The sequence below is a fragment of the Rhododendron vialii genome, chromosome 6a, assembly GCF_030253575.1.
Source record: "Rhododendron vialii isolate Sample 1 chromosome 6a, ASM3025357v1".
Taxonomy (NCBI): domain Eukaryota; kingdom Viridiplantae; phylum Streptophyta; class Magnoliopsida; order Ericales; family Ericaceae; genus Rhododendron; species Rhododendron vialii.
In genome coordinates this window covers 29,033,852-29,056,202 of record NC_080562.1, presented here as the reverse complement: position 1 = coordinate 29,056,202, position 22,351 = coordinate 29,033,852, and the positions used below count along the sequence as shown (strand labels likewise).

Genomic DNA, 22,351 nt, shown 5'->3' with positions numbered 1-22,351 from the left:
AAAGTGCTATGTGTAGAAATGACTCCTTTGACTTCACCGATGAACAAGCAGAAATTGGATATGTCATGTGTTCAAATTTCAAAATGTATGCATTGCTGCCACACAGATCTATGAATTTGGAACATTATCATCTGTCCCACTTCTGGGAAGCATTTGTGCAGACGTGTCTAACCATTCTATTGGAACTATGAAATTGATATGAATTAAGTGTAAGAGAGAATTGTCATTGCCTTCTGAAAGGACTTCTTATTTAGCAAATTGAAGGGAAATTTATATGACATAAATTGCATTATTCACAAATAAAAACGTAAAAGAAAGGAACAATAAATAGGACACTATATATAAGAAGCAGCCAAAGCAATTATTCAGCATCATTTGAAACGAAATTTTTAAGCCACGATATGCTTTATGGCCAATCACGTCGCAATTCCCTACGACCAGAGAAACAAAAATGATTAGAATTGTTGAGACAGTTTGATGCACTTAGAGCATTTTTTGAAGTAAATATTGCTAACCTTTAACAACCTTTTGGTTTTGATTATGCCATTGTAGATGCTCTTAAATCAATAATTACTTTAACACAAGGGTCAGAAGCTGAATAGCTAAAAAAAAATTTGTTTCAAAAAAAAAATTAAAAAAAGGACAAACACAAATCACATCCCAAATCAGTAGCTGTAGACATTATCAAAGAACTTTCCCACCTTAAAAATTGAAATCAAGATTTCAGTATGTTGAATAGGAATTTGGCAAAAGAGGTAAGCTATGATCTTGATTCAATCGTATTTTCTAAATATTTGAAGGTAAAAACAAGACTATGGTTGATTTAGTTTCTCCTTAAGTTAGCTGATGAAACAGGGTCTTACTTTCCAAATTAAAGGCTAATTGATTGCTTCAAGCCGTAATATACTTATTAAAGAAATGCAGGCATTTTGTAGGCAATCCAGGCATTTTGTAATACTGCTGGCCTAGTAAAGAGTTTCAATGGCATAAACACAAATGCAGGCATCTTGTCGAGTTAACTAAAAGCGTGAACGGTTCATATACCTCCTCATTGTCACACTTCATCTGATACGTTTTCCATCTCGGAGAAGAATCTTCTTGCACTCATGCAACCGAGTAAGAACCTCATTCATCGCCGGTCGATCTCTGGGAAGTTCTTCTGAGCAGGCAATCCCAACATTAAGTATTAAAATCAAGATCTCCCGAATCTTGAGACTTCTAGCAAAACTTTGGCTCTGATCACTGTGGATGCTTGAGCTTGCCTCCCCCTGTTCTGTTTGTTGAAGCAGTGTTGGATCAACAATGCTCTCTACTTGTTCAGCCAAGTCTATCTTGGCAAAGTTGTGGAGAGTAATACCATCAATAAACATTCTATCAGTAGGTCTCTTGGCTGTAAACATCTCTAAAATAAGGATTCCGTAACTATACACATCACCCGATGTTGACACTTCATTTCCCATGCCATACTCTACAATTACGAAGTGAAAAAAATTGCAATTAGATTCCGAAGAACTCTGGATATAGGAATACAGTCTTACTTTTGGAAAGTAAAAGAAGGCAAAAAAGTGCTTAAGGAGTACATTTACCTGGAGCTGCATAACCTACAGATCCCCTTATGCCAATGGAACTTGATTGATTTACAGAAGAAGTACAAGTAGAATCTTGTAAGAATCTTGCTAGCCCAAAATCAGCAACATGTCCAATCATTTCTTCATCCAGAAGAACATTGGTTGGCTTCAAATCACAGTGGACTATTGGCTCTGAGCTATAATGGTGGAGATAATCCAATGCAGAAGCGATATCAATTGCAATGTTTAACCTCTGAAGAAGATTTAAACTTCTTGACTCACTACGCACCACAAGTTCATTCTCATTCGGATGCAACCACTCCTCTAGGCTTCCGTTGACCATGAACTCATATACCAGAGCTTTGAAATCATTGCCTTGATAGTCGATACTTGAACATGTCGTGAGAACTTTTACAAGATTTCGGTGTTTGATGTTCTTCAAGGCTTTACACTCAGCGGTGAAACTCTTCAAAGCTCCGGCAAAGTCTAGATGTAGTACCTTAATTGCAACAACTTTACTTCCATGATCAAGAATTCCTCTATACACTGAACCAAAGCCACCCACGCCAATCAAGTTGGCTGGCGAGAACCCGTCAGTAGCTTTAAGTAGACTTTGGTAGGACAGTTTCAGAAACGGGCTCCCTAGTAATCTGAAAAAAGACACATTTGTCCTCTTTCTAAACGAATAGTGATAGAGGAAACACAACATCAAACTTGGTCCTAGAATCCCACAACCTATCGAGATTATTAGATTCATGGTAAGATAAGATCTTTTCTTTCTATACCCTTTGGAGTTGCAACTTTGTAGCTCCAATTCAGCTATACCTCCACAAAGCTTACTGTTTCCCTTGACTGAAATCGCAGTCGCATTTCTATATATGCCTCTTTCCGGTACCACTCCTTCGAACTCATTGAATGACAAATTCAATACATGCAAGAAGACAAAGTTCTCGAAATAGTCGGGGATTTGTCCGGAGAAATTGTTGTGAGAAATATCTATTTCCTCCATACCTTTCAAGTTACTATAAGACGAAGGAAGCGCTCCCGAGAATTTGTTACCCTCCATGTATAGCATTTTCAATTTTACGCAGCTACCAAGACTGCTTGGAATTTCACTAGATAACATGTTCTCAGAAACATAAAGTTCCTCGAGATTTTTTAAATTTCCAATTTCGATCGGAAGAGAACCAGTTAAACTATTTCGAGAAATGCTCAAACGCAGTAATGATGAAAGACTGATAACTTCTATGGGTATTGTACCCATAAGATTGTTTTGTTGAAGTCTTAGTTCCACCAACATTTGACATTTGCCCACACTTGAAGGGATACTTCCGTGAAGATTGTTTTCAGACAGTAGAAGAGTTGTTAACTGAGTCAAATTTCCAATAGACGACGGGATCTCCTCCTTAAATTTGTTATCGAAGAGACCCAAAAACACTAGATTTTGAATCTTACAAATATCAGAAGGAATTTGTCCTGTCAAATGGTTGACGGACAGACCAAGAAATTGTAAATTGACCAGATTACCTATCCCAGTTGGGATGCTCCCAACTATTTTATTGCCACTTATATCCAACCAGACCAGATCAGTTGAGAAATTGCTGATCGTGTTGGGTAATAACCCTTCGAAATTGTTTATGGTAAGAAATAGATGGGTCAATTTCGTAGCATTGGTTAAAGAATTAAGAAAACTCAAGTCATCACCTTCTCCAGATCCAAGATGATTTCCACTCAAGATTAACTTCCCGAGATTATTCAACTTTTCCAAATGAGGCACTTTTCCGGTAAAATTATTAGCTGAAAAACCAATGTAGTTCAGCTTGGTGGCATTAGATAAGGATATTGGAAGAGATCCAGTAAATAAGTTCCCACCAACTTCAATCACTTCAAGATTAGGATGAGTATTTCCAAGTTCCGAGGGAAGCATACCATGAAGTTGGTTATTCACCGCATAAAACCTTTTGAGAGAAGAGATATTAAAGATTGAGGAAGGAATGGTACCATCCAATCTATTGACTCCGACATTAAGATCTTCTAGATTTTTCAGTTTTCCCAGCGCATCAGGAATACTCCCACCAATCCTATTATCTCCCACCGAGAAGATAATCAGAGACGATAGATTACCAAAAGCAGAAGGAATTCCTCCACGTTGTTGGTTCTTATAAATACTTAGTACCTGTAGCTTAGATAGGGAAACAAGCTCCACGGGGATTTTCCCTGATAATCTATTTGTAGAAAGGGCAAGGACAATGAGTTTAGAGCAACTAGATATATTGGTGGGAATTTCACCAGTCAATGAACTGTTACGCATCCCTATCCCTCGTAGCCTTTTCAAACGGCCAAATTGTGGTGGGATTTCATGGCTGAAGCTGTTGTTACGCAGCAATAGAAACTGGAGAAAGCTTAAGTTTCCAATGTGAGGCGATATGGGGCCCACCAATTCTCGATCATCCAGGTTCAGCATAGTGACCCTCGTGGGGTGGCGGCGGCCACATGTTACACCAACCCATTGGCAGAAGTGGATGGATTTGTTCCACGAGTTGAGAGTTCCAAAAGGATCCCACGTGATTTGGGCCTTGAACGAGAGCAGGGCTAGTCGATCGGTCTCATTCCCGCGATGAACAGAGTCGGCAACTGAAGCCGAAAGCAAGAGAGGAAGGAATAAGGACCATGAAATTAGCAGACCCATCTGGTGATGGAGAAGGTGTTAGAACACTAGCACAAAAAACTGCGGTTTCAATTGGTTAAATCTAATAGTCTAAATTAAATTACAGTAATAAGAAAAAGACAGGACATGCATATAAAACTAGATATTAAATTATTTACACCATTGGTGTAAACAATTGTTTTATCTAAATCAATTACGTTGTGTCATGTTGCAATGTTCTGTTAATTGAGACCGTTGTTTTGACAACGTGGGGCAATGTAATTGATTTGGAAGAAACAAATATTTACACCGCTGGTGTATATAATTTATTCTCAAACTATTGGTAGAGTAATCTAAAATTGAAATCATAGACTGATGGCGAAATATTGAGGAAAAGAGTGAAAGAAAAGTTGGCCTAAAACACAATCGGGAGGCGTGATACACTATCTTAAAGCCCATAGTCCTCCCCTATGTGAAGGTGATGACGGATTATAACGGCTCCAAAATTCAAACCGAAATACTCTCAAGCTTCCTCTTCCAGAGTTGCCCAATAAGATGTGAACAAAACCATGAAACCAGATCGAGTTGCCCAAATATTTTAGAACTACATACCATTTTTGGAAGAAAACTTGACTGTGAAAAGGTGAGATAGTGCTAAAATTTTAGCCAAGTGGAAGTGAAAGAATGAGAACAAAGCCACGTACCATTTTTGGAAGAAAACTTTACTGTGAGAAGGTGAGATAGTGCTAAAATGTTACCCAAGTGGAAGTGAAAGAATGAGAGAAGTGGGTTTTCTCTGTGATAGAAAAATGAGAACATGTGGGCACTATATATAGAGCTTTGGCCAAACATTTCAACGGCTAAATGGGAATAACTTGCATTATCTATACCTATACTTCTATCTAGTATTTATCTATACAATATATTAAAGTAAAGTGGTCATTAATAAGGAGGGCTCTCATCACGACAAATAAAAAAAAAAATTGATTGGATGGAAAGATAATTAAAGTTAAATAAATATTTTTCAATAGGTTAGTATAAATAAATTCTCGAAAGAAAAGGAAAAAAGCAAGAGGAAAGAAAAGTAACATGATAATGATTGAACTTTATAAAGAATGTATAGAATTAAAAAGGTAATAGACAACTTCCAATTGGTAAAATTCCTTAAGAAATTATACCTTTATAGGAGCCATTGGTAAAATTCCTATGGAAGGGAAATTTTTTTTTTTTTTAATCAATCGATAGAAGAGATCATTTTACATTAGACATAAAATATAAAGTACAAACCTAAGACACTATATCAATTGTGAGAGTCTATAAAACAATAAAACCTAACAACTCAATCAACACAAAAAATAAGCCTATTATATCGCAAAACAAAGAAAGAAAAAGCCCTCTAAGGGCTCTAAGGGAGGAACACCTACACGCAAGTGGGGAGACTCGAATTCCTCATCTTTTAGTGAGATGCAAAAGTCTTGGCCAACTGAGTTATCCTCAATTGGTTGAAAGGGATATACTTATCTCATTCAAATCGTAAAATTCAAAATTTGCCATGGTTTATGGAAAGCAAGCAAATTTTGTAAAAAGAAGATTTAATTTACAGCTAATTATTTCATCCTTGAATTATGAGATTCTGATATCCTTTTCCAAAATGAATGGAGTACAAATGATGGTTAGACTAGGTAGTTAGAGAAAGAGTAATTTTTTATTCATTATTAGTATTTGTCAAGGATTTCTATGATTTTATTCTTTTACATGTTCAATTTTATCCATGGATTTTTATGGTTTTACTCTTTTACAGATTTGGTGGGATTTTTTTTTTGAGCAGGCCGTACATCAACCGAAGGTCCGTAACTGTTGGAAATCAAGAGAGAATTCACGTACTAACAACTCTACTTTTGTTCATTTGAATCATCTCTCTATCAAAACATGCAAATACATTTAACTCACTCTCACTCACTCACAGCTCACACAAACTCTCTCTCTCTCTCTCTCTCTCTCTCTCTTTTCCCACACTTTTTACACAGCACATACACACATACATATAGCTATCACAGCCACACAATCGATCTCTCAACTGCCCTCTTAACTCACCGTACCAAAATTGTTAGGCTACCCTCCTTCATCACTCTCAACTTCTCTCCTGTCATCCCACTCTCTCTCTCTCTGTCTCCTCAAACACAACAAGGCCCACACGCATGTGCACATAGTAATAATTACTCCCTCCGTCCCATAATATTTGTCTGGTCCGCAAAACAAGAACGTAGAAATAATACAATTTTTGCAAGAAAAAATCAATTTTTTTTCAACAATTCACTAGATATCGATGAGTTCTTTTAATTTATGAAAAAAAATTGAATTTTTTCTTGAAAGAAGTGCGTTATTTTTGAGTTCTTGTTTTGCGAATCAGACAAATAATTTGAGACGGAGGGAGTATGTTTAACTTTCAACAGTAACGGCTTAAAAATAATCTGTTATAATATTTTCTCGGTGTAAAATTTCTTTGGGTTGAATCTAATCTGTTGTACTGCTTGCCCGGTATGTATTTTTTTTTGTATAAATCTTAATTTGTAGCAGGTTTGTTAATAGGGAATGGGCTGGATAGATTTATGATATTTTGTGAGTCTTTAGGGTTCAGCTCATATGCCATTTACAAACGCTTGAAATGGCATAATTGCTTTCTCCATCATTTATTGAAAACCAAGAGGTTTAAAATTTGATGAGATATGATTTCGGGAGAACAATACAAACAATATCTAATGAACAATATTCATCTTTGGAGGATTTTGATTTTAGGCATACTTTCTACTGTTTTGTCCAATGTGTGATTCGTTTGATTTGATATTTGTACAATTTTGATTGCTGGACTAAAATTAATTTTGAGATGGGAAGACAGTGGAGTATTAAAGTTGGTGCTTCCACATGCATTTATTAAAGTTGGTGCTTCCATGTGAATATTTTTGTTATACATCGTAATTGCATTTTCATATACTATTATCCAAAATATTTTTCATTTCAAGATTTTCTTTGTTTGGTACCAATTTATGGTTGTTATTCATGCATAGCATGAGTTTTACACTACTTAAAGCAAATTAAAGCAAATCAAAATCCAGATTCTCTTTACAACTTAAAAAGTATTTTTCAAAAAATTCTCCCTAGATTCCCCCTACTTCCAACATTTTTCTCTCTATTTCTCTTCACTTATTACCCCTACTATTTTACCCCAAAAAAAAAAAAATTCAAATACCAATTCAAACATAGCATTATGGAATAAGACACATGCCTAATTCTATTTCATTCATTTTCTTAACTGAAGAACAAAATATAGTAAATTCATGTGATAAGTTTTGAAACTTATGAAACTTACTCAAAATTATTACTCCCTCTGTCCCAGTTTGTTTCGCCTATTTCCTTTTTGGGACATCCTACAAAATTGTTATATCTCACAATTTATAATATTTTATATATTCAATATGGATCTTGTTTGATAGATCTCAATTTATTTTTTTAAACAAATTTTTCGAATTCATAAAAAACATTGCAGCTTGTGAGATATAGACAATTTTTTGGAATGTCCCATAAAGAATACAGGCGCAACAAAGTGGGACGGATGGAGTATAGTTCAACAGCAGGCCACCGAGGTTGTTGCTTTCTAGGGCAAGCCGATTACTTTAGTGTTGTATTTATGTTTTTTTGAACCGGTAGTGCTGTATTTTTTTGTTACAATTTTTCTAGACTAGTGGACGCCTATTTGAAACTTTTGATTCGGCATGGCCGCTGGACTTTGAGTATTCGACAGATTAGTCATTTTGGGTCTCAAAAACCAACACGTCTCTCTGTAGACTGTTCCCAATAAATTTTCTCTCCAATTATTACTCTGATTTCTATATCTATCTCTCTTCACTCATTATTCCAAAAACCTCCCAAAAAACATAAACCAAACAAATTGGCGTGAATTTTGGGGTTCAAATTTAGGACCGAGTGGTACTTGTCAGTAGACATCTCCAATGGCGTGAAATCTGGGGTTGGCCATAGTCATGTTGCCATTAGTACTATAAATCCCAAGGAGGAGGAAGAGGACCAATACCGATTGGATGGCATAAAACAAGTCTTCCTATGGGACAAACACGTCTATCGAATGGTCTGAACTCTTTGCCTTGTATTTTTCCACACTAACCACTCTATAATGTTGGGCCCTGGAAATCAACTCCAACTCCGATAGGTATTTCAAAAAATGTGTTTAAGTACCATTAGTTAAGACTTAAGGCCTTATTTGATTCGCGAACTGAAAATAATAGAATTAATAGTTCTCGGTTTAATAGTCTTTGGACTCTTTGTCCTTGATTAACTTCATCCCTAATTACACCCAATCCCATGTTTGATTCGCGTGAGATTAATTATGGGATAAGGAATAGTATTATTTTTTTTAAATTGAAAAACATTTTTTGGAAAAAGAAAGTTCTGAGAAAGAAACATTTTCAAAAAAATAGTTAAGTCCACCCATGCTTCTTCTTTCTTTTCCTACACGGTTAGAAAATAGGTAAGTCCACCCCGTTGTGACAACCCACGAACCAACTTGTGGCTTTCCATTTTAAGCCACCCACAATCACTCTACGCTTTGAAGTTAGACGCATCCATCCATTCAACGTTAGGCACGACAAGCCTTGGCACGCCCGCACTCGCTCAACAAACGCCTACAAGCGCGCTCGCGCCTTGCTCAACTTACCGGTGTTGAAAACAGAACTTTTCAAATACATTTTCTGGAGTTGCACAAATAAAGTGCTATTTGTAGAAATGACTTCACCAATGAACTAGTCAAAATTGGATATGTTATGTGTTCAAAATTCAAAATGTATGCACTGCTGCCACACAGAGCTATGAAATTTGGAACATTATCATCTGTCCCGCTGCTGGGAAGCATTCGCGCAGACTTGTCTAACCATTCTATTGGAAATCGATATGAATTATGTGTAACAGAGAATTGTCATTGCAAGTCATTGCCTTCTGAAAGGACTTCTTATTTAGGAAATTGAAGGGAAATTTATATGAGAGTATAAATTGCATTCTTCACAAATAAAAACGTAAAAAAAAAGGAGCATTAAATAGGACACTATATATAAGAAGCAGCCAGAGCAATTATTCAGCATCAATTGAAACGAAATTCTTAAAGCCACGATATATTTTATGGCCAATCACACCACAATTACCTATAATCAGAGAAACAAAAATGATTAGAATTGTTGAGACAGTTCGATGCACTTAGAGCATCCATGCAATGGCCTAACCAAAATTGGATAACCAAAAGTTATCACATCACCTTTTGTTATCCATTCAAGAAATCGCTAAGGTTAGCAATATAAAGGTCTATAATGCCATAACCAAATTTGGATAGCCAAAACTTGTCACATATCTTTTCAAACTCCAAAAAACTAAAAACAATGAACATATAAAACAGGCTTTTTTTCAAATTAGTATTCAAATTAATAAAACTTGTTTAAAATTAGTTTTTGAAAAAAATAGTTTTCATATTCGAAGAATCTTTTTTTTTTAAGTTTCGAAAAGAAATTAGTATTAAAATAATTATTTGAAAAAACCATTTTTTTTAAAAAAATAAACAATTCTTGAAAAAAAACTTTTTAAAATATAGTTGTTGAAAAATAATTAACGGTTTTTTAAAATAAATTTTTCAAAACGTTATTGAAAAAGAAAGAAAGTAAGAGAGAAAATGGATCGGAAGAGAGAGAAGGTTTTATAAAATGATGGGCAGACTTGATTGAGAAAATGTAAGGTCCACTAAATTTTGTTATTGACAAAATGTTGCTAGTTTTTGTCATTAAATTTTGTTATTGACAAAATTAGGTTATTCAAATGTGAGCACTTTTTTGAGCAAAAATATCGCTAACCTTTAACAACTTTTTGGTTTTAATTATCCCACTTGTATATGGAGAAATGGGGCCTAGAAGGACTTGTAGGAGTCAATCCCATAGAATTAGCTAGCAAGAATATTTGGAGTTGTACAGGGTCCCAGGTCCCTACTTGCATCCCCTTACGACCACCCTTGAACCATCGGATTAGTTTTGGGTGAACATAGAATGAAGGGAGATATGGATGGGGGAGTTTTGGAGGGAAACACACGGAAGAGAGGTAGGAAGGCAGGAAGAGGACCAATACCAATAGGATGACATAAGTCAAGTCTTCTTATGGGACTAACGCGGTTCCGCCTATCGCGCTCGATGAGAAATCGAATGGTCTGAACTCTAATTCCCTTTTGTTTTTCCACACTTACCACCTAGGCCCAGCCGGAATTCAACTCCAAGTCGTGGTGTTGCGTACTTGCGTATAAATGGTACCTGATCGAGCATCTCCAATAGGTGTTTTAGTACCAGTAATTAGTTAGTTTATTATTATTATTTTTTATCACACGGTAGGATGTCTGTTTGTAAGTAAGTTAGATTACTACGATGGGCTACCATTGCTCTGTCAGCTCGAACCCACAATCCCACTCTCAGGACTCCAACCCAAAGGGAAAGATTAACTGAGTCAAGGCCAAAGGTCTGCCATTAATTAGTTAAGAGTAGTGAATATTTGAGTTTTTTTAGTGCTCCAAAGGGAGTACGCACTATCTAATGTGTTAGTGTGTCTTAGTTTGGAAGTGTTTTAGAAAGATGGCTAGCTTCAAGGAAGGTCTTAATTAATGAGCAATGCTAGGTATCTCAAAAATACTCTGAAATGAGCAATCAATGGTACAGATTCATTTTGATTTGGACTATTGATTACTCATTTTGGAATACTTTCGGGGTACATAGAATTATTGTGTACCCCGAAACTACACCGAGTTGAGTAATTCAATTCACCTATGGTCCAGATCCACTTCATTTCACTTTCAAATGAATCTAGACCTTTGATAACTCATTTCGGGAATTTTTGGAGTACTCTTTCGGGATACATAGACATATTGGGTCATAAAAACAAGGAAGGGGAGAGAACGAGAGAACATGAGAGTGAAGCTTGTAAATCATGAAGAGGAGGGAGGAGAAGAGAGATTGAGACAAAAGAGAGGGGAACTGGAACGCACTGTTTAAGACATTCTTTGATACACTTAACATTTTAATTCCTCCCTTGGAGATGCTCATCGAAAAATTCCTGAAATTGAATAGGAATAGCTAGCTCGAAAGCTCAAAACTCAATACTAAGTTGGTTACTTTAATCAAATTACAAAGGCAAACTTTGGATGCTTTGGTGGAAATAGCACTGATCGATCTTGTGCCACATTGGCCTTGAATATGTTTGTAACGCTTCTCCTTCTCAACAGCATTCATGTAGACACGCCTGTCACGAGTCATCTTAATTATGCTTCTCAGATGTTGACGCCTCTTGAAAAGAGCGATATGTAACTTGACAAAATAATGTTCCCAAGATGAATACCTGATCGGAGCCTATATGTCCCCATTAACAGTCCCAAATTTATCTTGTTACACTCATTTAGCGTATTACTTCGAGTTTAATACTCATTTTTCTTGTTTCAATACTTGCGAATAATTGTATACATTCCAACCATTGGATTCAATAATTGCGAAGTCAATCTAAAATGCGAACTTACAGAACTCCATGACTCCGTTAAAACGTAAGGAACCGTAGTGGCATTTGTTGACCGTAGTGGCAGACACAGGCTTGAATCAGGTGTAATTTCATATTCATAATAACTATTTTTATATGTATATATCGCCACTTGGAAAGTCCAAATAAGAGACAATGTTGTGTGTATGGGCGTAGCCACGGTTTAATTTTATGCACACAACCTGAAAAATGATTGATAACTAAAAAAATTAGAAATTTTTACCCTGGCCACAAGTAGAAATTTTAAGAACTTTATTTTCACTCACAAGACTTGTAGGAGTCAATCCCATAGAATTTTTACGTGAGAATATTTGGAGCCGTGCCGGAATCCAGATCCCCACTTGCCCCCCTAAGGACAGCCTCTGAATGACCGGATTAATTTTGAGTGGACAAAGAATGAAGAAAGTTATGGGGGGAGTTCTGGAGGGAATTACACGGCCGAGAAGTAGGACGACTGGAAGAGGATCAATGCCATTAGGATGGCATAAGTCAAGTCTTCCAATGGGACAAACACGGTGTAATTATTGAGGTCAACTTTTCTTGTAAAGCAACCGAATGGTCTGAACTCTTCGATCCCTTTTGTTTTCCCACATTTGCCACTATAATGCAGGGCCTGGAATTCAACCTAAATTTCATTTTAATCAGTCATGGTTTCTATCTTTTCACACAATTCTATTTTAAAGGTGTGTTCAACTAACTAAAATAGTAACTACTTATTTTTTAAATTAAATGTATTATATTGTGAGAGAATTACTTGTCTCGTAAAGCAGGTAATAAGTACTTACCCTTAGCGGAACGAGGCCGAAGTTTGTTTTGGTACACCAGTATTTCAAAAACTGCAAGAATTGAAGTTTGTTTAATTAAGTGGTTCGGACCCATTCAAGATATAACATATCTCCTAATTACATCTTTAATAAAAATCCCTTTGATTCCAATTATTCAGTCAATCTCTTTTCATGAGAAAGAGAAAGGGGGATTGAGTATTACTATTTATTATTTTAGGGATTGAACCTAGATGAATGATCTAGGTTGCCACCAACCACTATATGGCCTCACCCCTTATGTCATACACAATCGTTTTATAGAAGTCAGATCTGAGGCATTCAAGCCTTAGCATGAATTTGAAATGCAATCCAGTCCTGACATGCCTGCAAAGCAAGTTTACCTAGTTTTGCTCTTTTTGAGGAAAACACCTATCAACCCCATTCTTATGGAGAATAGAACACCAAACATAAGCAGTGAAAGAGCACTCAAAAAACAGGTGGTTGTGGCTCTCATGATCATTACAACAAAGAATACAAAGGCCATCCGAAGACATTCCCCATTGTAAAATTCTATCTTTAGCAGCCAGTCTATGTTGGACTGCCATCCATTCCAAGATAGCCCATCTAGGGACATAGTGCGTGAACCAAACAGCTTTCACCCAATTTGGAGTAGGGCTTTTGATCCTCAAGGCAGACCAACCAGAGGGATGCATGCAAGGTCCAAATCATAGAATCAGGCCTATGAGAGTTTGGAAGGAAAGTAGCAGGAGTATGGGTGGTAAAATCTTGGATGATAGGGTTTCTAACCCTGGACAAATTCCATCTATCATTCAAAATAATAGTATTATTCAAAATCTTACTTTTGCCGATAAAACAAAAGGGAGGAGAATGCATGGGAAGGAAAGAGACTTGTTAACCATAAGAAAAGCTTATAGATAAGGGGTATACAATTTTATAGAATATGAAATCAAGTCGGACTAAAATTGAGGGTAGTAGTTGTATTGCATCCCAAAATTCAATGTATTGGATATTTTATGTTTTGTGCACTTTCTAAGACTCAATGTTAATTTTTTTTTTTCTATTCTACTAATTTTTTTTTTTTTAAATCCTTGTACTCAATGAAATTTTCTTCGCTGTTCACCAAAGATATCTAATCTTTTGTGGTCCAAGAGATATGAATTTCTATTCTAAACACCAAAGTTTTAAACTAATTAACGGTGGTACTCAATGAAGAAAAACATGGGGTTGCACATAGTCATGTTGCCAAGGAGGAGGAAGAGGACCAATACCAATTGGATGCCATAAGTCAAGTCTTCCCACAATAGGATGACCTTCAATGACGAAAAACATGGGGTACGTTGCACATAGTCATGTTGCCAAGGAGGAGGACGAGGACCGATTCCAATTGGATGCCATAAGTGTTGAAATAAACAGTAAGCTTGATTGGGTTTGTGGATTTAATCTTAATTATTGGCAGCCTTTGTGGACTTTGTGGAATGGATGAGGCTCAGCCGAATTCGTGGAATTGGCAGCCCACGCTTGAAGACTTGGCTCAGCCGAATTCGTGGAATTGGCAGCCCACGCTTGAAGACTTGGAAGCCTCGCATGGCTATGAACAATTGTATGAGTTCCTCTATAAAATACAGGTTGTATTGAGAGAGAAAATGTGAGTGGAGTAAGAGAATAAGAGAGTTACAGAGAGAGAAATTCCTCCTCTTTGTATGTTATTTTCAGATTGAATGAGTTCAATATATGTGAGTGTGTTTGTGCAATTCTCTTGTGAGTTTCATACATTATAAGTGTGTGATCAATACTCCTCCACCCAACAAAGTGGTATCAGAGCCCCAGGCTCATCCGTAAAAAAAAAAATCTCTCACAAAAGAAAATACCTTCGGTATTCTACTGCTTGTGTAGCCCGCCCAGAAAGCAATTCACTCAAAATCATATTTTTGAGTTCAAGATCGTCTCAGCCACACCAGTCGGTCGCCATAAAATCCAGCAACAAAAACGAGCCGCCTCTTGTCCAGTCGAAACAACCACTGGGTTGAAGGCCAAAATTTCGAATTAATCGAAAACTTGTTTTGACACATAAACGAGTTCTTTGGACTCAGAAGTTCACCAGGGATTTTTCCGTCGCCGAAAAAATTCCGGTGTGGCCCTCACGCGCTGCTCGAAGAGCTGTTATCCAAAATTGCAGAAACAAAAATCTTATCCAAGACTCAAATTGATACCTGAGTCTCGTGCATCTCGACGATACGAAGAGATTTGTGCAAGACCCATCTTGAACGGAGGTGTACAGAGGTTGCAATTGCCGTTCGACGGAGTTGCGGCAAACACGCGTCTCTGTTTTTTCCTTGAGAAGAAGACGGAAGAAACAGAAAAGTTATAAAGGGAAAAAGAGGTGGTTGATTGGGATCTCAATTATTACAAACCAAAGAGGTAGTTGGTTGTCTGATCCCATTACTCCTACCGAGCTACTTTCCATAAAAGCTGGTCCACCGAAGGTTCAATTGCAGTCTAACTCCTGTACTTTTGAAGTTATCTAGTCAAAGTTCAAAAGTTGCAAAGATTTCACTTTGACCCCAGTAAACTAGATTCCATCATTTCTAGTTTCGATGGCTAATGGAACATCCCAAGCTGTTATTCCAAAGCTCACCAAGGACAATTATGATAATTGGTCCATCCAAATGAGAGCACTGCTGGGTGCTCAAGATGTTATGGAGATGGTAGAAGAAGGTTACGATGAACCCGCCTCAAAAGAAGCTGAAACAGCTTTAAAGGAGGAACAGAAGACCACACTTCGTGCCGAGCGAAAGAAGGATTGCAAAGCCAAGTCCATCATCTATCAAGGACTTGACGAAGCCACATTCGAGATCATCGCTTCCGCCAAAACTTCCAAAGAAATTTGGGAGAAGCTGCAGAAGACCTACAGAGGTGCTGACAAAGTAAAGAGGATTCGCCTTCAAACACTACGAGGTGAATTCGAGTCTTTACGAATGAAATCCTCAGAATCTATTTCTGAGTATTATGCTCGAATTATGGTGGTTTCAAATCAAATGAGGAGAAATGGCGAAACTCTCACCGACACGAGAGTTATAGAAAAGATCTTGCGATCTTTGGATCGCAGATTCGACTTCATCGTTGTTACGTTAGAAGAACTTAAAGACGTTTCAACCATGTCTATTGAAGAGCTCGTGGGTTCGCTGCAAGCCCACGAACAGAAGTTGCACAGAGACGATGATAGAGCCCCGGAACAAGCTCTACAAATGAAGTTATCCCTCAACGAAGGAAGGTACGAGCAAGGGGGGACATCTCAGAGGGGACGAGGCTATGGTTCCCATGGAAGAGGCTCTAGAAATTCAAATTCCAGAGGCAGAGGTGGCAGAGGATTCTCCAGAGGAGGGAATCAAAATCATGCTCCAAGAGGAGGTGGTCGAGGACAACAAAATTATGCTCCAAGAGGAGGTGGACGAGGACAACAAGGTCATAATCCACGAGGAGTAGGACAAGGCAGAAGAGGCAGTTACAACAATCGTTCGAACGTTGACAAAAGTAACGTTCAGTGTTACAATTGCGAAAAGTATGGCCACTATAGCAACGAGTGCCGGGGAAGATCAGCATCAGATCAAGTTGGCGAAATAGCCAACTATGCAGACAAGGAGCCATCAGGAGGAGATTCAATGAGTCTCATGGCATACAGCCCAATCGAGCAGGATCAAGGTACATGGTTTCTTGATTCTGGAGCCAGTAATCATATGACTGGCTCAAGGCAGCTTTTTACTGAACTTGATGAAAAGGTTCAGGGAGATATTTCTTTTGGTGACCTCTCTAAAGTACCAGTTCGAGGGAGAGGTGATATTATAATCAAAAGGAAAAATGGAGATCATGCATTCATCTCTAACGTCTACTATGTTCCAGACATGAAGACTAATATTCTTAGTCTTGGACAATTCTTTGAGAAAGGCTATCAAATTAGCCTGAAGGATATGCAGCTGACGGTTGCGGATGCTCGAGGGAAGCTGATAACTCGAGTAATGATGGCGAAGAACAGGATGTTTCCGCTAACTGTTCTTCATGACACGCCAAAGTGCCTCAATGCCATTATCAATGACAAAGATTGGATATGGCATCTCAGATATGGGCACCTCAACTTTGAAAGCTTGAAGCTGTTGGCGAATAGGAAGATGGTTAAGGGCTTACCTCATATTCAACGTCCAAATGAGGTATGCGAAAGCTGCATTCTTGGCAAACAACACCGCAATAACTTTGGAAAGCAAGTTGATTGGAAAGCATCTATGCCTCTCGAGCTAGTACACACAGATGTTTGTGGTCCATTAAAGCCAATCTCAAACGGTCAGAACAGATACTTCCTCACGTTTATCGACGACTATAGCAGAAAGACGTGGGTATACTTTCTGAAATTGAAGTCAGAAGTATTTGAAAAGTTTAAAGAGTTCAAAGCTCTTGTTGAGAAAGGAAGCGGCTACCACATTAAGACATTGCGGTCAGACCAAGGAGGAGAGTACACTGGAGATCAATTTGAGGGATTCCTTAGGCAACAAGGAATCAGACACCAGTGCACACCTGCCTATACTCCTCAACTAAACGGTGTAGCTGAAAGGAAGAATCGCACCATTCTCAACATGGCTAGAAGCATGTTGAAAGATAAAGACATGCCCAAGAGATTTTGGGCCGAAGCAGTTCAGTGTGCAGTTTATCTACTGAACAGGTGTCCTACGAAGAATGTGCAGTCGAAGACACCACAAGAAGCATGGTCCACTCACAAGCCAGGTGTGGGTCATCTCAGAGTGTTTGGTTGTATTGCCTATGCTAAAGTTCCGGAGGCTAACAGAACCAAACTCGAAGACAAAGGAGTTAAGTGTATCCTTGTTGGATATGGTGACAGAACGATGGGATACAGGTTGTATAATCCCATCACTCAGAAAGTGATTTTCAGCAGAGATGTCATTTTCGAGGAAAATGAATCCTGGAGCTGGGGTCAAATAGAAGCTACCAAGAATATGGAGCTAACACTTGAAGATGAAGAACAGGTACAAACCAGAGATGTACCTGGTAGACCAGAAGATCAACCAGCATCTTCCCGTGGTTTCTCTTCACCACAACAAGGTGAACCATCCTCACCAGTTGAACGAGAAATTTCAGACATGAGGCCCAGAGGAATTCGGAACTTGAATGATCTGTATCAGAATACAGATCAGATGGATGCAGATTTTACCATGTTCTGTCTGCAAATCAGTTGTGATCCAGTTAGTTTCGAGGAAGCTACCCAAGAAGGAAAATGGAGGAAGGCTATGGATGAAGAGATTCAGTCCATAGAGAAGAACAAGACTTGGGAGCTAACCTGCCTCCCAAAAGGTCACAAGGCAATTGGAGTAAAGTGGATCTACAAAGCTAAGAAGAACGCTCAAGGAGAGGTTCAGAGATACAAGGCAAGGCTTGTAGCAAAAGGATACAAGCAAAGAGAAGGCATCGACTATGGCGAAGTATTCGCCCCTGTTGCCAGGATGGAGACAATCAGGCTAATGATCGCATTAGCTGCTCAGAAGAGATGGAAGATCTACCAGTTGGATGTCAAGACAGCATTCCTGAATGGATTTCTAAAAGAAGAAATCTATATTGAGCAGCCACTTGGATATGTGAAGAAAGGTCATGAAGACAAAGTGTACAAATTGACGAAGGCGCTATACGGGCTGAAGCAAGCGCCTCGTGCATGGAATACCAGAATTGATAAGTACTTCCAGGAGAATGGATTCGAGAAGTGCCCCTATGAACATGCACTCTATATGAAGAAGGAGACTGATGGAAGCCAGCTGTATGTATGCCTCTACGTTGATGACTTGATTTTTACAGGCAACAATCCAGCCATGTTTGAAGCATTCAAGAAGACAATGTTTCAAGAGTTCGAAATGACGGACATCGGACTTATGGCTCACTTCCTAGGCATTGAAGTGACGCAAAGTGACGAAGGAATTTTTATCTCCCAAAGCAGGTATGCCATGGAGATACTGAAGAAGTACGGGATGGAGACATGCAATCCTGTGACGACTCCAGTCAACAGTGGACTGGAACTGAAGAAAAGTGATACTGGGAATGTTGATCCAACCTATTTCAAAAGCTTGGTTGGAAGTCTGCGATATCTAACCTGTACTAGGCCAGACATACTCTATGGTGTTGGGCTAGTCAGTCGATACATGGAGACGCCAGATCAGTTACACTTGTTCGCAGCAAAGCGGATTCTCCGCTACATCAAAGGAACTCATAATGACGGACTATTCTATCAGTCAGGCGGTGACCTGAATCTTTCCGGCTATTCAGATAGCGATTGGGGAAGAGACTTGGATGAAAGGAAGAGCACAACAGGGTTCGTTTTCTTCATTGGAGATACTGCCTTCACTTGGACATCCAAGAAGCAAGCGATTGTGACATTGTCATCTTGTGAAGCTGAGTATGTTGCCGCTAACTCAGCTGTCTGTCATGCTATATGGTTAAGGAATGTGCTAAAGCACTTGGGCTTTCTGCAAAAATTGCCCACAGAGATCTATGTCGACAACCGCTCTGCAGTTGCGCTTGCAAAGAACCCGACTCATCATGAAAGAAGCAAGCACATCGATACCCGCTACCACTTCATCAGAGAGCATGTAAAAGCAAAGGAAGTGGAGTTAGTTTCTTGCAGGACATATGATCAAACAGCAGATATCTTTACGAAGCCCCTCAAACATGAAGCTTTCGTCAAAATGAAGACAATGCTTGGAATGAAGAATCTCTGAGAATCAAGCTTAAGGGGGGATGTTGAAATAAACAGTAAGCTTGATTGGGTTTGTGGATTTAATCTTAATTATTGGCAGCCTTTGTGGACTTTGTGGAATGGATGAGGCTCAGCCGAATTCGTGGAATTGGCAGCCCACGCTTGAAGACTTGGCTCAGCCGAATTCGTGGAATTGGCAGCCCACGCTTGAAGACTTGGAAGCCTCGCATGGCTATGAACAATTGTATGAGTTCCTCTATAAAATACAGGTTGTATTGAGAGAGAAAATGTGAGTGGAGTAAGAGAATAAGAGAGTTACAGAGAGAGAAATTCCTCCTCTTTGTATGTTATTTTCAGATTGAATGAGTTCAATATATGTGAGTGTGTTTGTGCAATTCTCTTGTGAGTTTCATACATTATAAGTGTGTGATCAATACTCCTCCACCCAACAATAAGTCAAGTCTTCCCACAACAGGATGACAAACGTGGTTAAATTATTGAGGGCTGTTGATAGGGCTGCAAACGATCCGAGCCACTCGCGAGCAGCTCGGATCTCGGCTCGATAACGGCTCGGCTCGGCTCGGCTCAAGACAAAAACGAACGAGCTCGAGCTCGAGTCCTGGGCTCGTTTCATAAACGAGCCGAGCTCGAGCTAGTCGAAACTCGGCTCGAATTGGCTCGCGAGCTCGATTATATTATATGTATTTATATATATATATTTTTACATATTTATATTTATTTATATATATATTTGTTTCATAAACGAGCCGAACGAGCCGAGCTCGAGCTCCGTAAATACATATCGAGCCGAGCTCGAGCTCGAGTCCTGCAGCTCGTCACGAGCTCGAGCCGAGCTCGAGCCAACTAAATTTTTGCCTAGCCGAGCTCGAACACTCTAAAACTCAGCTCGGCTCGGCTCGTTTGCAGCCCTAGCCGCCTGTTGATAAGCAATCGAATGGTCTGAACTCTGCCTTTTTATTTCCACACTTCCCACTATAAAGCAAGAGCTAGAGTAAGGCATAATGACCACAATAAAGCGCACTTTTGGTGTCTCGGGTCCAATAAAGAAAACCGGGGCAGCTCATTTTGTTCAAATATTTTGTTTAGGATCCTCGCAAAAAATCTGGCTAATCAGCTCCATCCAATATCGTTAAGGGTATTTGATGTCCATATTGACTTATTTTTTTTCTTTATTGAAAAAAAATTGGATTTCAATCATAATTTTTAACTTTTTAGATTTCTCTCGTTATGACGAAACAATAATCTACAAAAATCGATGAAAAACTAGCAAATGCGCAAAAAATATTTATTAAGGACAAAAAATAAGTCATTTGGCTTATTTAGGCCAAACAACCCCTAAGCCTTGCAAGTGGATCCCAATCATTTAACTCAGTCCTCTCATGATGGTAAAAACTACAATACACACCACCACCTACGAATTTTGTGGCTGATTTGTGGCTCAATGAAGGAAAACTTGAGGTTGCACATAGTCATGTGGTTAAATTATTGAGGGCAGTTGATCAGCAATCGAGTGGTTAAATTATTGAGGGCAGTTGATCTGCAATCGAATGGTCTGAACTCTGCCTTTTTATTTCCACACTTCCCACTATAAAGCAAGAGCTAAAGTAAGGCATAATGACCACAATAAAGCGCACTTTTGGTGTCTCGGGTCCAATAAAGAAAATCGGAGCCGTTCATTTTGTTCAAATATTTTGTTTAGGATCCTCGCAAAAAATCAGCTCCATCCAATATCGTTAAGGGCGTTTACGTAATGTCCATATTGGCTTATTTTTTTCCTTTATCGAAAAAAAATTGGGTTTCAATAATAATTTTTAACTTTTTAGATTCCACTCGTCATGATGAAACAATAATCCACAAAAAATCGACGAAAAACTAACAAATGTGCAAAAAAAAAAAATTGAACAAGGACAAAAAATTAAGTCATTTGGCTTACTTAAGCCAATCAACCCCTAAGCCTTGCAAGTGGGTCCCAATCATTTAACTCGGTCCTCTCAAGATGGTAAAAACTACAATACACACCACCACATATGAATTTTGTGGCAGATTTTTACGAGTTTTTGTGGCTCACTTTATGAGTTTTTGTGGTTTATTTTATGAAAGTGTGTACGGTACACTCTTATGAATTTTGTGGCTTACTTTATGAATTTTTGTTGCCCAATATATAAGATTTTATGGTTGTTTATACATGAATTTTTGTGGTGTTGTATATGAATTTGTGTGGTGTTGGAAATGAATTATTTTAGTGTTCTATACGAATTTTTTGTCAAAAAGACGGCGCAAAAGTAAAAAATGGTGGCTTAAATATAGGAGATTTTGTGATATTATTTATGAGATTTTGTAGTGTTATTTACAAATTTTTGTAGTGGTGTTTATGAATTTTGTGGTTCAACATATGAATTTTTTGATAATCAATAATGAGATTTTGTGGCTCAAAATATGAATTGCATATCTTATGCTATTTTTTAGGGGTGTTTATCGTAGTCGTTCTCACTGATTACATATGCCTAGCTCACAACATTTTTCTTTTCATTTTCTTCATCTTGACCATGGAAAATTAAATGAGCCTAAATTAGGACAAACAGCTATCTTTTTGGTTTAAAGTGTCATTTTATATTAAAAAAAATCAACATCAACCCACATATTTATACTTTTCTGATTCGATCCTCTCATCGAAACAAATGGTTAATCTCAAAAATTACAACAAAAAGTTATAGAAAGCAAAAATAAAAGATACCAAAAAGGAAGAAAGTAACGACTTACCAAAAGGAGTTCTGAAATTAATCACCCGTGATAAGATGAACAGCCAACGGAAACTTTTTTTCCTCCAATCAATTGTAGTACATGCATGGAGTTAAGTGATTGGAACCCACTTGCAAACTTCCATGGTTACATTGATTTTGGAATTTCGGTGCTCTATTTAGAGGAGTTTTCAAATAGATTTCGCTTCCAGCCCCCAATTTTCGGGCCT

At 38.2% G+C, this 22,351-nt stretch overlaps 1 protein-coding gene across 2 annotated transcripts; it reads right to left on the bottom strand.

The window, feature by feature from the left end:
* Positions 1-206: 206 nt before the first annotated feature.
* Positions 207-4,317, bottom strand: LOC131330117 (probable LRR receptor-like serine/threonine-protein kinase At3g47570). 2 transcript variants are annotated; one of them, XM_058363605.1, is made up of 3 exons: positions 1,587-4,317; positions 1,045-1,468; positions 207-431 (listed from the first exon to the last, which is right to left on the bottom strand). In XM_058363605.1, the coding sequence occupies exons 1-2, from the start codon at positions 4,255-4,257 to the stop codon at positions 1,062-1,064; spliced, it is 3,078 nt and encodes a 1,025-aa protein (XP_058219588.1). In that variant the 5' UTR covers positions 4,258-4,317; the 3' UTR covers positions 207-431; positions 1,045-1,061. The 2 variants fall into 2 exon arrangements, with proteins under 2 accessions (XP_058219588.1, XP_058219587.1); XM_058363604.1 differs by lacking the exon at positions 207-431 and having other exon boundaries at positions 636-1,468.
* Positions 4,318-22,351: the final 18,034 nt, after the last annotated feature.